This window comes from Rhinatrema bivittatum, chromosome 4, assembly GCF_901001135.1.
Source record: "Rhinatrema bivittatum chromosome 4, aRhiBiv1.1, whole genome shotgun sequence".
NCBI lineage: Eukaryota > Metazoa > Chordata > Amphibia > Gymnophiona > Rhinatrematidae > Rhinatrema > Rhinatrema bivittatum.
In genome coordinates this window covers 103,669,677-103,686,350 of record NC_042618.1, presented here as the reverse complement: position 1 = coordinate 103,686,350, position 16,674 = coordinate 103,669,677, and the positions used below count along the sequence as shown (strand labels likewise).

General features: G+C 44.8%; 1 protein-coding gene and 1 long non-coding RNA gene across 7 annotated transcripts in view; one reads left to right on the top strand and one right to left on the bottom strand.

The window, feature by feature from the left end:
- Window positions 1–7,837: 7,837 nt before the first annotated feature.
- On the top strand, window positions 7,838–11,102 carry LOC115090023. Its single transcript, XR_003856289.1, has 3 exons — window positions 7,838–7,991; window positions 8,819–8,926; window positions 9,421–11,102. It is a non-coding gene; the product is annotated as an uncharacterized LOC115090023 (long non-coding RNA).
- A 2,642-nt stretch (window positions 11,103–13,744) lies between these two features.
- The window catches only part of ZFYVE19 (zinc finger FYVE-type containing 19), a 32,099-nt gene continuing 29,169 nt past the window's right edge, over window positions 13,745–16,674 (bottom strand). For 5 of the 6 annotated variants that reach the window (XM_029598580.1, XM_029598582.1, XM_029598579.1 and 2 more), the window contains 3 exons: window positions 15,640–15,747; window positions 15,208–15,374; window positions 13,745–14,104 (listed from right to left, as the gene is read on the bottom strand). In XM_029598580.1, the coding sequence (XP_029454440.1) occupies window positions 14,032–14,104; window positions 15,208–15,374; window positions 15,640–15,747 (348 nt within the window). In that variant the 3' untranslated portion in view covers window positions 13,745–14,031. The remainder of the gene's footprint in view (window positions 14,105–15,207; window positions 15,375–15,639; window positions 15,748–16,674) is intronic. The other variant, XM_029598581.1, reaches the window with a different exon arrangement.

Here is a 16,674-nt window from a genome sequence, read left to right as displayed (position 1 = left end):
AGCGGACCATCCACTGCCAGATGCACCAGATCCGCGAACCACGGGCGGCGAGGCCACTCTGGAGCCACCAGTATCACTGACCTCGCGTGACCCTCTACTCACCTGAGCACCTTAGCTATCAGTGGCCACGGAGGGAAGACATACAGGAGGACCCCGGTCGGCCACAGACATACCAGGGCATCGAGCCCCATTGCTCAGGACTCTCTCCGGCGAAGAACCTTTGTGTCTTGGCATTTAGACTCATTGCCATGAGATCAAACTGCGGGGTCCCCCACCGCTCACAGAGGAGCTCCTAGGCCCTCCAAGAGAGTTCCCACTCTCCCAGATCCAACTGTTGTTGGCGGAGGTAATCCGCTTGGAGATTGTCAACTCCTGCGATGTGGCGATTCCCTCGAGATGAAGCTCTGCCCACTCGAACAGCAGCTGAGCCTTTTGCGCTACCGCAGGACTCTTGGTTCCACCCTGGCGGTTGATGTAGCTACTGTGGTCGAGTTGCCGAGAAAACTCGCACATCTGATCGCGGACCAAGGGTAGAAACTGCTCTAGAGCTCTGCGTACTGCTCTCGTCTCCAGGTGATTGATGGACCACACCTGCTCCGACGCCATCCAAAGGCCCTGAGCAGACTTGCCCAGACAAACCGCTCCCCAGCCCCGAAAACTGGCATCCGTGGTGACCACCACCCAATCCGGGAGCTCGAGAGGCATTCCCTTCTCCAGATTGCTCCGCGTCATCCACCAGGCCAGACTGGACCTGGCCGGCTTCGTCAGAGACAGGGGCAGAAAATATTGTTGCGACAGAGGATTCCAACGGGACAACACTCTCTGCAACAGCCTCAAGTGGGCAAATGCCCAGGGACAGATTGGCACCTGTAGACGCAGCAGACGCACTAAGATCTAGGATTCCCCCAACTCGGGCCTGCAAGTGGGCAAGGAATGCACGGGGGGGGTTTCCGTAGGCCATCCAGAACCGGATTAACCCCTTCGGCATCTGAATCCTCCAGCATAAGCTTAATTCCCAACTCCTCTAACACCCAAGGTATAAGCAGGCGAAGCTCCTCTCTCTTGAAAAGACAGATCACCCGTGGATCTTTCGAATAATAGAAGGACTAGGGGGCATTCGAATAATAGAAGGACTAGGAGGCATTCCATGAAGTTAGCAAGTAGCACATTTAAGACTAATTGGAGAAAATTCTTTTTCACGCAACGCACAATAAAGCTCTGGAATTTGTTGCCAGAGGATGTGGTTAGTGCAGTTAGTGTAGCTGGGTTCAAAAAAGGTTTGGATAAGTTCTTGGAGGAGAAGTCCATTAACGGCTATTAATCAAGTTTATTTAGGGAATAGCCACTGCTATTAATTGCATCAGTAGCATGGGATCTTCTAGGTGTTTGGGTAATCACCAGGTTCTTGTGGCCTGGTTTGGCCTCTGTTGGAAACAGGATGCTGGGCTTGATGGACCTTTGGTCTGACCCAGCATGGCAATTTCTTATGTTCATCGCCTTCAGCCTCAGGACCGTCCGAGGTCCCCTGTTCCGTTTTAGCATCCCCTGGGTCCAGAGGGAGACCCCCCAATCGGGTCCCTCTCCTGATCGGCCTCCGAGGATACCTTAGACTCATCCAAGTCTTCTGAGTGATTCCAATTGCGCTAGCTGTCCCTCGGGAGGTAGAATTCGCGGGCCCATAGAGCCTTAAAAGGGAATTTTCCCCCGCTTTGCTGATCCCCCCCAGGCCTTCTGCGACCCTGCACTTACCTGCCTGCTTAGCCAGGAAGGCTTCATACAGCAAAAGTACAAATTCGGGTGAAACCCCCTGGGGTCCCCGAAGGACGCTTGGGGCTGCTAGGGCCAGAGACATCTGGACCTGTTTTTTTCCTTGGTCGAATCAAGGGAGAAATGAGCGGCGGGGACCCCCCAGAACCCTGGGGGGAAGCCCCCTATCTGGCTCCGCTTCTGCGGTCATGGCCATTCCCCTCCTGTGACCCAAGCGCCACCGTCACTGTCCATGGATTCCTCTGCAGCTTTGATTGCCTGTCAGAAACCCCCCCTCCAGCACACTCCGTGTAGAGGAGGAGGTCATTCAGGCGGACTGACGGGCTGCACAGGCCCTACAGGTCTCCCTGAGCTGCTTGTCCGTCATAGCAAGCACTAAAAAATAAAGGCAAAAAGAAAAAAACCTACAGGCAAATCCTATGCTTGCCGCATTCCACGCGGCCTGGATCGCGAGGGGAAGGGGCGCACCATGCGGCAGCTGTCAAACCCTGAAGAGGGCGCACTGCCCCAAGAATTTCCCGCCGGCGCGCTGAACAGGCCGCTGCGGCGACTAAAACCACGCGGCTCGATCGGGAGTGCAGCCAGCCCCCACCGGAGTGAAACTGTCCCGACCGGGACCACTCTCCTCCTAATAATCCCCCGATCCGCCCACTTACTGCCCGGTCTGCACCCGATGATCCCACTGAGGTGTCTGCCTGCTAGGCCGCTCAGACTGCTCACTCGCATCTGCTGTTGCAAAAGCAGACAGCTGCTGGTGACTTTTTTTTTTTTTTTTCAACAAAAACTTTAAACTTAAAGGCCCAGATACACAGGAAAGCACAAAACAAAAGTAAGGGTACTTCCCTGCTCCTGGGCCAGGGGAGGGGCTTCGGGCCTACCGAGGGAACCAGACCACTGGCTTTCAGTGGTCCCGGAGTTGCGGGCTGAAGCTGGCCAGGGGCATCCAATCCTCTGTTCACCCAGCTCAACCCGAGGGACGACCCTTCTGCAGGAGCCTGTCACCTCGGGGAGCAATTTTCTTTAATATATCCAGTCAGTCAGGACTGCAGGGTTAGCACCTCTACCATCTGCTGGAGGTAGAGAAATACTGAGGGACTGCACGTGGCACTCTCTTATATCAGAGCCCAAAGTTTTGTTCTCTACCTCCATCTGCTGGTAGGGATGAATAAAACCCGCTTGTCTTGACTGATCTGGGTATGTTCAGGAATGCCTTGTTAAAAGAAAACAAACAATGTGATGTTATTAACAGAGCAAGAGAAAAACCTGTGCTGGGAAAAGTGAAGAGAAAACCACTTTTTGAATAATGTATGTTTTTAGTATTTCTATTCTGATCTGCCACAGATGTTGAGTAGAGGGAGAATGGAGACTATCTGGCTAGACATTCAAAAAGAGCTGCTGAGCGATAAAGATAATCAGTTAACTTTGTCCAGATATCCAGCTGCAGCTAACTGGCTAATATCTGGTTAAATTAATTGTACACAATTTGCAAGGTTAGATTTAAGGTTGCCATTTGTGTGGCCACCCTTAGGCAGCAAATTTACAGGGTCGTTCTTTATTTCGCAATGTGCCGGTATCGCGTGCGGAGCTATCTCCCGGTAGCGCTACGGGCGATAATGTTTTTCACATTATTGCCGTCAGCACTGCGAGAAATAACATCATCTTTTCCCGTGGTGCCATGGGGCGATAGTGTGCGGCATTGGCCACACCGTGGCAGGCAAAACTGCCCCGCCACGATGCGGCCGGCTGCCCACTATTGTGGCCCCGCCCCCTTTCTTTTTATGCCTCAACTTTCTCCTATAAATATAGCAAGATGATGAATCTAGGCGCTATTTAGTACTGAATATTGCCCTACTTCTAAAACCATGCACTGACCTGGCCTCTTTTTTTTTTGGTTTGGCTAAATCTGGGCAAACGGAGATTTCATGTGGACAGATTTCAGCCAGACTGGGGGAGGAAACAATTTTTAAGTTGTTAAATTTTGGGATTTAAAAGTTATTTTCAACTGCAAAACTCCTTTGTGTATCTATCTGTGTATCGTTCCAAAATTTCCACCCTAACTGGAGAGCCAGTGATGAAAGAGTCCTTACAACAATAAAACTCACTGCTCAAAAATGACCTGCATGTGACTTCTCGGTGTGTCTCTGCTCATATCTACTCAATTAATTAGTTACAATTGTTTTGGCTGCACAAGAACAGAATACAAAGCTCAGGATGTTCTTTCTGGAGCAGATATCAAACAATTAGCTGGCAAGGACAGACTCTCTCATACGCTGCCCATGGTATCGACTCCGGAAAGATCAGCCTGAGCCTCAGATGCTGTCGGTCTCACCAAATCTGGTTTCCACATCAAATATGTATGAGTCTTACATGTATGCAGTAGAGGCCAGGGACGGTTCTATAATGAGGCAGGGTGAGGCGGCCGCTTCAGGGGGCAAACTTTGCAAGCGGCAAAATCTGCCCCACCAAACTGCTCTAGTGGCTGCCTTACTCTGTCTCTTTTCTTCTCCCCTCTTCATGATTTTACTGTTTTGGGGGTTTTTTTGGCCTTTTGCCGCTGCTCCTCCCCCACCAGGCCAGTTACCCTGAAAAAAAAAAAAGCAAAGGGGGCTGAGGACAGAGAATAAAAGCGACCGGGAGCTGAGCCATAGCTAGCCTATGGCCAATAGAGCCTCAGCCATAGGCGCTAATGCTCATGTGCCACCAGCCCACCACATGAATGACAAGTCCATCGTGGGGCTGGCAGTGCATGAGAAGTGCATGCTTCCCCTTTCTCACCCTGACCCTGGCAGCTGGCGCCTCTTCCACCCTGTGACTAAAATCTCAGCCCCACTATTTGAACTGCAGGGCTTTCTGCAAAAGGAAAATTGGTTCTTACCTGCTAATTTTCGTTCTTGTAGTACCACAGATCAGTCCAGGCTCCTGGGTTTTGCCTCCCTTCCAGCAGATGGAAACAGAGAAAGTTTTGCTGACACTGTCACTTAACCTGGTGTGCCACCTGCAGTCCCCTTAGTATTGACCTGTACCCCAAGCTAAGATGGAAAAGTATCCCAACATAACTTTTCAACATCTCCCGCCAAAGGAGCAGTAGGAAATAGAAACACTTAATATGAATGATCCTTACAACCATCACCTGAGCCAGAAGAACCCAATTGAAACTCCTTCAGCTTATATACAAAAAAATAAATAAATCGTGGACTCTCCAAAACTGAGTGGGACTCTGGAGAGATCTGTGGTACTACAGGAACAAAAATTAGCAGGTAAGAACCAATTTTCCTTTCTCTGTACATAACCAGATCAGTCCAGACTCCTGGGATGGACCAAAGCTTCCCTAAACCATGAGGGACTGCGAGAGTCTCGCTTGAAATACGCTTTCATCAAAGCTCCTAGACTCTGGCACCTGGGCATTTAGACAATTAGTATTAATGAGCAGATTATGCTTTTTCACGTCCTTAAGTGATGTTTGATGTTTATTAAGTTAAGGATTGTGATTTACCCTTCTTGTTGTTACTGACCTGGGCATCCAGACAATAATGTCTGGAGAAAGTGTGCAATGATTTCCAAGTAGCTGCACTACAAATCTCTTGCAGCGACACTAACAGACATTCAGCCCAGGATGTCACTTGCAACCGAGTTGAGTGAGCTCCCTTGCAAATATACGCCGAAGCTATGGCCTCCGAGAACCACCACACTATGGTTGCTTTAGAGGCCTTATGTACCTTCTTCGCACCACTCGAGAGAATGAAAAGATGGTTGGATACTCTAAAGCCATAAGTAACCTCCAAATACTGCAACAGCACCCGCTTCACATCCAGACACCTCAACTCCTTATCCAAAGAAAACCTCCTATCCAGATCCGTAAAGGCTGCTAACTCCACAGACTGATTCAAGTGGAAGGACGACAACACATTTGGAAGGAAAGAAGGCACCATACACTGAGACAGCCAAGTCCGAAAAGGGTCTCTATGAGAGGGCTTGTAGCTCCAAAATTCTTCTGGTTGAACAAATTGCGTTTTTTGTTTGTATTAACAACCTTCTTTTCAGTTGATATGGATAATTTGGAATTCTTAAGCTCAGGTGATTCGTTACTTATAGACACATGGGCTACTTTTGAACTCTCCTGTTTCATTAGTATCCTTCAAGGATACATTTCTCCGAACCATGCACTGCTGAGTGACTGTCGGCTTTCCCCCTTGTTCTAGTTTAAAAGCTGCTCCATCTCCTTTTTGAAAGTTAGTGCCAGCAGCCTGGTTCCATTCTGGTTAAGGTGGAGTCCATCCTTTCGGAAAAGTCTCCCCCTTCCCCAAAAGGTTCCCCAGTTCCTTACAAAACTGAATCCCTCTTCCTTGCACCATCGTCTCATCCACGCATTGAGACTCCGGAGCTCTGCCTGCCTCTGGGGACCTGCATGGAACAGGGAGCATTTCAGAGAATGCTACCCTGGAGGTTCTGGATTTAAGCTTTCTACCTAAGAGCCTAAATTTGGCTTCCAGAACCTCCCTCCCACATTTTCCTATGTTGTTGGTGCCCACATGGAAAAGAACTTAAGATCAAAAGGAGATCAAGACCAAATTAACTGCCCACACAAAGGTAGAAAATATAACATTTTATTTTCAGTTTAACAAGAGAGGAATGTGTCAAGTTCTGGGAATGCGCATTTCTTACATCTTTATATGTTGCATTTCTGTTTCTCTTTCTCCCATGTTGCACTGTGGTTTCTATTTTGGTTTTTGTGTGCATGTTTCTGAATCTAATTTGTGGACCTTATTTTGTATTAGGTAAGGGTCTGGCTGCTGCAACAAGCCCAGTAGAATGGAGAGCTGAGAAATAACGGCGGAGATGAGAGGGGAGCCTGCCGGCACTGGCACGGACCCCTGAGCCTCTGCCCGAGGTTTAGAGGGGGGATGGGAAGCCCCTCTCCTGATGGATGAAGGATGGTGGCGGGGCAATCGCGGTATTCATTAATGCCTCGGACGACCCACGTAAACAAGCTAGAAGCAAAGTGGCTTGGTATGCAACATTGCTGCCGCGTGAAATAAGGTTTTAGAGTTTTGGGAAGGGGTATTAGTGTGTGTGAAAAAGGGAGAGGGGGGAGGGGGGCACCATCTCATCCCTGGCCTCAGGCAGCAGATTGCCTTGAGCCACCCCTGATAGAGGCTGTGCATTCAAAGAGTTCTCACACACATTCATTGTGGAAATCTGAAAACCAGACTGCTACGTGACACTTGAGGACCAGATTTGGGGTCCCCTGAGTAAGTGTCATACCAGAACTCTCAATATACTTATTTTGTACTTAGTTATTTGATTTATATTTCACCTTTCAGGTACTTCAAAGCAGATTGTATTTCCCTATCCCCAGATGGCTTACAGTTTATGGGGATAATTTTCAAAAGGATTTACACACGCAAAAGTAGCATATATCATGGCAATTTTCAAAAGCCCACTTATGAGTTTAAAGTGCATTCACATGCATAAAACCCAGTTTTAAGCATGTAAAACCTTTTGCAACTTATCCCCTAAATGGAAGACGAAGTGCCTTGCTCAAGGTCACAAGCAGGAATAGTGGGATTGAACTCTGATTTCTCTGGTTCAGAAGCCATTGCTCTAACCAGTAAGCTACTCTTCCACTGCCAAGACGGGGTCCTCTCTTATAGCTTAAAGTGAAGAGGAAGTTGTTATGTTCTGCATTCATGGGTAGCGGGGTCCTCACTGTTGTGTCTGGAATGTACAAGTCAAAACAGCTTTTCAAGTTTCCTGGGCCATATTATACCTCTTCAGAAACGGAAGGGCTCCATAGTACAAACCCTATGTCCCTGTCTGAAAAAATATGTTGCAATGCAGTCTGAGAGAAGAGGAAGGGTTGCAGATGAAGCACAGAACAGCACTTCATGCTTCTATTATTGTGCAGTACAGGAGAAAAAAAAAAGCCATGTAGAAAAAAAACTTGTGAGCAGGGCTGACTCAGGGGGAGGGGTTTCAGGAAGTGCAGCATAAATTAACCTGTGTGGGGGCCTCCCTCCAATCCTCTCCTCCTGTGGTGATCCTTTTCCCCTCCCTCCCGTAGGAGGAGAGAGCCACGCTTCTTACCTGCATCTGCTGCCTCTGCCGGTTTCAGCCTGAACAAGCAGAGCCAGTGTGAGACTACATGACCCAAGAAGGTTCAAACGTCGGACTGAAGCCAGGAGAGGAGGAGGAAGGCACAGAGAAGAGGTGCTGCTCTCTTACTGGTGAGAGGAAAGGGATGAGGAAAGGAGCATGAAACGCAGAACAATCACCGGGATTCCTCCCTGCATACATTGCCCCCCTTCGCAACACGGACAGCTTTGATTATGACAGCCGTTCATTCTATGCCTCTGCTATTAATTTTCCTTTCAATGCCTGCTTTTTATGCTGAGGTGTGCCAGTTTTCTTACACTTTTTGTGCACAGAACTGGGGAAAGGGGATGTTTTGCAGCCTAATCAAGCCAGAGGCAGAATACAGGAGCCACTGACTCAGCATGGTATCACTCTTCAGCTGTATGTGGTGGAAGAGGCAGGAATTACACAGACAGTCTGGCTGTAAAAATAGTCACAGGGCACAGACTGATGATAAAACACCCCTTGTTCTCTTTCTACTTTGCAATATTTCAAATCGGGACACACAACCCACTGTCTGGACTGATCCGGGTATGTACAGGGAATATGATAAAACACCCTGTGCTCTCTCTGTACTTTGCAATATTTCAAAACCAAACATTGCAAGCAGGAATATTTACTTTGTATCAATTAGTTTTGCTGTTATTTTTAATACCTTTTAGTTGCACCTCTGACACAAGTCACAAATTACCTCACTCACAGTAGTTGATTGGTCTATACCATGTATGATGTTATTGTGTGAATCTGTTTGTGTGGGTGATGCAAGTTCTGATTTTCTTCCAAATGTTGTTTCTCTCTTTATTTATGTGATTTAGATTCAAGTTTTAACAGCTCTAATTTTTATGGGAATGCACCATTAACACTAGTGAAGCATTCTTCTGAAAACCAGCCCATAAAAGATGCATTTTTTTTTTTAAAGGTTGACAAGCCAGAGCTGGAGGAGACAGCAATTTCAGGTATAAGAATGACCAGGAAAGCTGACTTCACTCTACTGTATACCCATCCACAGAAGAAAGTCTCAAAGCAGGTCTGAGCACTGTTGGAACACCCGAGATTATATAAGAGAGGACTATCTTTTGCAGTAGCACTTAGGTCTAATCAGATGCAACACTACAAACTCCAGTTAGAATGGAGACTCTTGTATGCTAACAGCAAATGATAAGAGTGGAGAAGGAGAACAGGGTACTGAATGGTGACAAACCATATAGCAATGGTATAGCGCTAAGGGTTCTAGGATCCTTGTGAAGGTGATCGAATCAACCAGTCATTGAAGATATTTTTCAAGCATTTCCAACTTTTTATTCAAAGCTTGCCAATTTCAAGAAGAATATAGAGAAGTTTCACTTGGACCTGAAAGCTACTAAATAGTAAATACAAGAAGTTCCTCAGTAAATTATTCCAAGGGGTTTCTCTACCATTGGATGTCCACCATTCGTCCACCATGAGAACGTGTTACTTTCACCTCTTCCTCCTTTGCCAGTCCTTTGACTTCTGTTGTCCCCCCTCCCCCCTTTTTTATAGACCAAGCACAAGAGACCAGACAACAACAGTCGCCTACCTCACATCATGGCTTCTGAGACCGGCCACACAGCAAAGTACCCCCCCACCACCACCGCATGCAACAAGTGACACAGTCCAAACAACATGTCACGTCAAACCCATGGCAATACACCAGACTCTGCTCTGTGACGTTCCTGTGTTCAGTTTGTCATCCAGAGCACTCTCACCCTTGGACACTCAGGTACTTCAAAGGGGCCTTTCATTTGTCCTGACTTAGCAGATACAATCCCTTTTCAGTTCGGGTTCAGTTACAGAAATATTTTCCGGCTGTACGATTTTTCTACACCCAACTCTCAAGTGCTGACGCCCTGATTATTCGTAGAAAATCATGGTGGGCACCCCCCCTGACCTGCTCCTTAAAACCTTTGAACATCTTGTACTGCATCACCTCACTTCTATTGATTCTGACACATTTTCTCCTTTCCAGATTATGTCTCGCACCAAGCACTTGGCCACCAAGAGCTTGGCTTCTGACTCCTCCATTGTTATTAAGCCAACTGACAAAGGGGGAGGAGTGGTAGTATTAGATCGGACAAACTACATTCAGGAGATAGAATGTCAATTATCCATCATTTCTATACACCTCTTCCCTCAGACCCCACTGAAGCATTGTCGATTCAGATTTCTCAACTTGTTGACGCTGCTTGTCCGAAGATTATCTTATTTCACATGAAGCTGACTTTCTGGTTGAAAAACACCCCATTATTCCTGTTTTTTTATGTTCTTCCAAAAATTCACAAGTCCCTCATTAATCCACCTGGACGTTCCATCGTCTCCAAGATCAGTTCCCTTCTTGAGCCGCTTTCTATATTTGTTGACAGGTTTTTGCAACCTTTTATTCCCTTGATTCCTTCCTTCATTCGGGACTCGAGCCATCTCATTAATCTGTTGAAACAGCTTACTCTGTCTGATTCGCCTTGTTTCCTACCCACTCTAGATATTGAATCTCTCTATTCTAACATTCCCCAGCTTGAGGCACCACCCTGGAGCAGCGATACCTGTCAGATACCCACTGACTTCCTGGTTTCTCTCACTAGTATTGCTTTGAGAAACAAGTTCTTTACCTTCCAATGTACCTTTTACCAACAAATTAAAGGGATGGCCATGGGTGCCACAATGGCCCCAGATATCGCATGCTTATATATGGGCAATTTTGAAAAACTTTTCATTTACACAGCCTATTTTTCCAGGTTTATTGCCACATGGTTACGGTACATTGAAGATGTTTTTGTGGTATGGCCAGGCACCAATGTACAGTTCTATATGTTTCTTGGTTTTTTTAAATTCTTGCGACCCCAACCTGCAGTTCCAGACTCAATTACATCCTTCAACCATTTTGTTTTTGGATATCTGCATCATACTGCATCTTTTTGTTTTTTCCACATCCTTATGCCATAAACCCACTGACTGCAACACTCTCCTTCATTTCACTAGTCATCACCTTAAATTGCTACATGAGAATATACTGGTTGGCCAATTTTTCCACCTCTTCCTGAGAAGACTTTTTGACCCAGGCATGGACCATGCTAACACGTTTTCAATCTCGCAATTATTTGTACAAACTTTTGAAATGTGCTATGAAACGCGCATATTAAACAATCGTGAGCTCCTTTTATTGCCACAGAATCGGCCTTCATCTTCTGAACTCACTTGCATGTTGCCGTTTTCTTCTAGAATTGGCCGAGTCTGTTAAGTGATAAGGCAGTTCTGGCACATGCTTTTACCACATTCAATTTTCCAGGATCTCCCCCGGTTTACGTTCACCCATGGTCGAAATCTTAGGGATATGTTAGTGTCTTCTGAGCTACATCCCACACAGAGGGACACCCCTGCAGCTTTCAGCCATGCCCCTTGTGGTTCATGTGCTGCCTGCCCTATTCTGAACAGCTTTGCAGGTTTTCTAACCCCAGGACCGGCCAATTCTTTCCGTTGCATCATGTCTCCACATGCAGCACTGCCAGTATGATATACGTTGCCTCATGTCCCTGCACTTTGTTATACATGAGCAAAATCATCCTGCTCTAAAAACCTGAATTTCAAAACATGAGTTGTATACGCAATTTGGTCCTGCACTGGCGTGATTTTCACCATCAGTTAAAAGACCTTCGGTTTTTTGCGGTCGAGGTTCCTACCCTGCAGTCTCGCAGGGGTAATTTCAGTGATGGTGGATCTTCACTTTGAACACAGTCCATCCTGCTGGACTGAACCATGACATTCAATGGTCAGCCTTTTTCTAAGCCCCTGTATTTTTCTTCTCATTTTCACTGGTCTCTGTCCTTGTATCCCCTTCCTTCCCCCTCCAATTCCTTCTTCCCTCTCCCCCTCCCTTCTTCCCTATCCCCATCCTTCCCTTCCATCCTCTTCCTCCCCACCCCTCCCTTCTCACTAATAATTTTATCTTTTAATTGCCATTTGGTTTAAATTTTGTACTCTTCTCTCCTTTCATTTTATCTATTTATTTTCTGGGCCCAGTCTCTCCTTGAAGTTCTAGTTCCTGGTTTGGTTTGCGCAGTTTCAGGGTCAGCCCTGCTTCCTCTTCAGTTTTATTTAGACACAGCCTTACTGCCATGGACATCCCTTAAGAACATGTCTTAGATCTGCTGTGATGGTGGGTCCCTTCTCCTCCTTTTCTTTGGATCACTAATGGCTCCTTGTTGTGTGTTTTTTACCTTGCGTTTTACCTGTCTTATGCTCGCAGTTATGTATCACCTGTTTTTTGTTTGGTCTTTTGCAGGCAACCCGTGGATATAAATCTTTTGACTCTGCGGTTCTCTCCTTGCCTGTCTGGGCACCCGCCATTACCAACCAATTCTATAGTCTCAATACTCTTTATCAGATAGCAGAATGTTGCTTAACTAAACCCAGCCAGACTACTTAACCATCATTCCTTGTCTGTATGTCCTGTGTTTGCCCTTGCTTTGATTTTCCTCACTGCGTTCAGTTTCACAATGCTTCTTTGCTGTTTTCTTTTAGAGACACCACCACAAGGTCCATGCTCTGAATCCCTAGACACGTGGTATGTAATGTTTGTTATATACCCTGTTTCCAGTCCTTTCTGCTTCTTTTGATTTTTTTTCTTTATTGTTTATTCATCCTCTCTCGTTTCCCTTGAATAGTGTATGGATCAGACTTCCTTGAAGATTGCTGGGACGCTGTACAACCAGGCAGTTTTGCCACCCTAACCGGTTGCATGTTTCGTTAACTTTTTCTTGCTTAATTTGCCTTTTCAGTTCTCATGTTGCTCCTGTTCTCTTCTACTTCTTTTTCTCTCCCCTTTCCCCGCCCCCCTTTTCTTTTGTCTTGTTGCTTGTTTGTTTTTTCATTTTGTGTTTGCAATATTCTTGGTTTACAGCTTTATTTCTGTTTTCTAATGTTAACTGCTTTCCAGGCTTCTGTTGAGTTTTTTCAGTTGTGTGTCTTATTATTTTCTCTGTATATACAGTTTATTATGTTGCTGAGAAATTATATATGTTTTTATTATCTTAGAAATGTTATCATCTTATATATTTTTATTTTATATTATCACATATTTGTTTATATATATATATTTTTCTTTAGGCAGCAAGCCCTGTCACTTGGTGTTTTGTTCTGTTTTGGTTGCTTTGTTATGGATCCTTGTTAACGTCCTCCTTTATTTACTTTATTTTTATTTGTTGACAGTTGAATTCTTGGGCTTCTGTCCCTACTGACGCAGCCCATGTGGCAAAACACGGTCCATGTCCACGGGGACCGAAACTTTCCAGTACACTTTGAATAAAAGTTGGAAATGCTTGAAAAATCTCTTCAATGACTGGTTGATTCAATCACCTTCACAAGGATCCTAGAACCCTTAGCTCTATACCATTACTGTACGACTCGTGTGTGCTTACACCTCATCTTTCCCAAAGGTAGATATGGGACCTCCAAAGAATTGATCGATCTAATTCCTGGTACTTGTACACAAAGCAGAGCTAAGAAGGATGTTATTTTAAGAGGACACCCTATCAACCAGTTTCAGTAAATGTTTATTATAAAATAAACATTTACTGAAATAAACACCCATGTTTATTTTGTCTTATTAGATAAACTATATCTACTGCCCAGCTCCCACCAAGTTAAAAGCATTCCTTGCATAAATTGCTTATTCTTTTGGACATGTAAATAAAACAAAAAGCTATTTTTTAATATGGCTTCTAAAAGGCTTAGGCCCCTGTATCATCCAGGGAGTCCGGCTGCCATTGATTAAGCTTCAGTTGTTTGTATATTAGGATGTGTTTTCTGAAGAGCTTAAACTGTGACAGACAAATCCCAAAATCTTTTAGAGATTTACTTGTGCCTTCTTTCTTAGAACACTGCTTCCAAAATCAGTTCAACTCTTTACAAAACAGTTGTGCTCTAATTAAATAGCAAGTAAAAGAATGTGAAGAAAGAAAAAAAATGTACAAAGGAGGATCCCTGTGAGTTTAAGGCCTCATCTTCAGAGCTTGGAGTAATCTGTTTCTCAGCCTTCTCAGTTTTTCCCCGAGTTGATACCTCCTGATATCTTACATTTTTGCATTGCTTTGTATGACTTTTTGCTTGTTGTTTCTTATCTCACTTGCGCTTGCGAGGAGGACAATAGCTAGATGTTCGATGTTCCTTCCGCTCAAACTCATCGTGGCCTTCTCTACAAGAAGCAGAGACAGAAACTATGCTTAGGATGAAGAGGCCAATTTACTAAGCCATGAGAAGACGACAAGGCCCGTAAACACATGATATGGGCAATGCTTGTGTGACCATTGCCAACATTGCCGAAAAGATCTGGCACAACCTGAGTGAGTCGTTGCCCCTTTAAAGATTGTGGTCCTGGCTGCAATTGTGCATTGCCATGGCCACAGCATGGTTTTTCCAGCTGTGGCAATGTTTCCAGTACAAAGGCAGGAACTAACTTGCATTAAAATACAGCTTAGTAAATAGCCCCATAAGAAAGGTAATAAGCAGTGTAGCAATTTATTCTGATGGGAGAAAAATTCTTGAGAATCTCAATTCAAGTTAGAAGGTACAGTATAAACTCACTAACATCATTCGGGTTATCAGAATGGCAAATGCTTTTCTCTTTTATACAATTTCATTTTCTTCTTTTACTATTTCCCCCTTATCATTTTTCTCCCTTCTAATCTGAGTGGTTTGGGGCCTTGCCAGGACAGGATGAATTCTGTCTCTGCTGGGAAACACTAAAGCTAACAGCACTCACTTTCAAGAGCATTTTGCCAAATACTCACTCGAGATTAAAATTGTGCAGTTGTGCTGATGTATATAGTCAATTACAATCTTAACTAATAAACATATTACATTATAAAAATCTTTTTCTAGCAGTCACTGAAAACATGAACCTTTCTAGCCTGCAAGCCCTGCATTTTGCCAATCTAAATAAATCTACTGTAGGCAATAAAGTGTTACTCCCTCCTGTTATCTGTGATCTACTCTGAGCTGACTGCCATATTTAAGGATGGAAAGGAATTGTTCTCATTGCTGCAGAACTGGTTAGAGATACACTGTGTTTTTTCACCTTAATCTGGACTGCCCTGTACAAAAACCTGTAGGCTGGACTCAGACTTCTGGCTGTTTTTCAACCTAACCAACTATGTAACCATGTGTTTGCCATGTTCCCTAAAGCCCTCTCTTATCCAGCAGTTTTTTTTTTGGTTCTCTGCTTAGGAGCTCAGAGACAGGATGAGCTCTTTTCTTGACTCAGCATCTCTGCCCATGTCTTCATGTTACCATCGTTACCTAAAGCATCGCTGGCAGTACAGGTCATCATCACAATCATAGCAGCGAAGAGTGGCATCTTCGTTACAGATACAGCACCATGGTAACTCCTCTTCATCACTGCCCTGTTCTTTAATAACCTGGGCTGGCCTCCTTGTGACAACCTCTGGCAGTGGAGCTGGAACCTGCTGGATGAGAAGATGATAAACTTTCAGACTAGAATAATTAATCAGAATTAATTCTTAATCAGAATTAAGCTGAACTTCTAATTGTTTGACATCTGTTTTTAGTTCCCTCATCAAAGAAAGGTAAAAATGTGCTAGTTATCCCAAAGGAATTGTTTATAGGTCAGACATATATCATCCGTAGCTCAAATTACATAAAGAGCTAGAATGAGAAAAGTGGTGTCCCAGGTGGTTGCAAGAGACAGAAGTGATTGGCACTACCAATTACCTTTGCTGCCTTTCTGGATCTGTTTGGTTCTGAGGGTACTGCTGAGCTGGTCTCCTCCAGCGGGATATTTAAAACACTTATTTCATCCAGAGCCGCTTCTTCAGAGAGCTGGTCATACAAACAATTTTGTTAATCCAATTTTATTTATCAGTCTGATTTCCTAGAAATATATTTTTAGGTTAAAAAATTTAAAATGGTATGAAAAGCCACCATCTGTTTGGTTTTTTTTTAAACAGAATATTACATGCACAGCCCTTAGATGTGTGTGTGTGTGGGGGGGGGGGTCACTGTGCAGGGTTATATTAGGCTTGAACAGGCATGGCCTGGCGGGAACCAGGACTCAAATTCTGCTTCTTGTAATCTTGGGCAAGTCACTTTATCTCTAGTTGTCACAGAAATCCTTTTAGATTATAAACTCTCTGGGGGCAAGACTTAATGTGCCTGAATACTTATCATTGTACAGCACTATGTATGTCCAGGAGGAGCAGTACAAAAATGCTAGGTATTCTTATCATTACTGCTTTTTTTAATGTAAGGAACTTCTATTTAGTGCCTCAGCTGGAATCTCTTCTCCTGCTTTCATTGTCCTTTGGGTGCAGCAAGCTGAGAAAATGGAGAGAAGGAGCTGGGCCCACCCTGCTGTGTTTAGGGCCCAAAGAGTTACAGCCAAGTCTCTGTATCGCTTTGCTTACATTACAGCTGCTGCGCCACCACTATAAACATGCCAGCTGTCCCCATCATCACCACCACCCCCGACTAGATCCTCCTAACCAAAAACTATTTCACTCTCCAAGGTCATCAGCTGCACAATACAATGTCCGTGTTAATGAGGTAGGTAAGGAAGTGATTTTAACTAGTCAACTAAGCAGACTCAAGTTGGAGGTGACAGAGTAGCTACAAATTGTTATCTGTGGGTTTAATTTTGTACATCAGGGCCTTCATCACTAGGGACGCTTTACTAAGTGCCAGCCATAAGTGTGAAAGGTCAGTCCCCTGCTAATAAAGGTAACAAAGGAAATCAAACAGGTCTCCTTA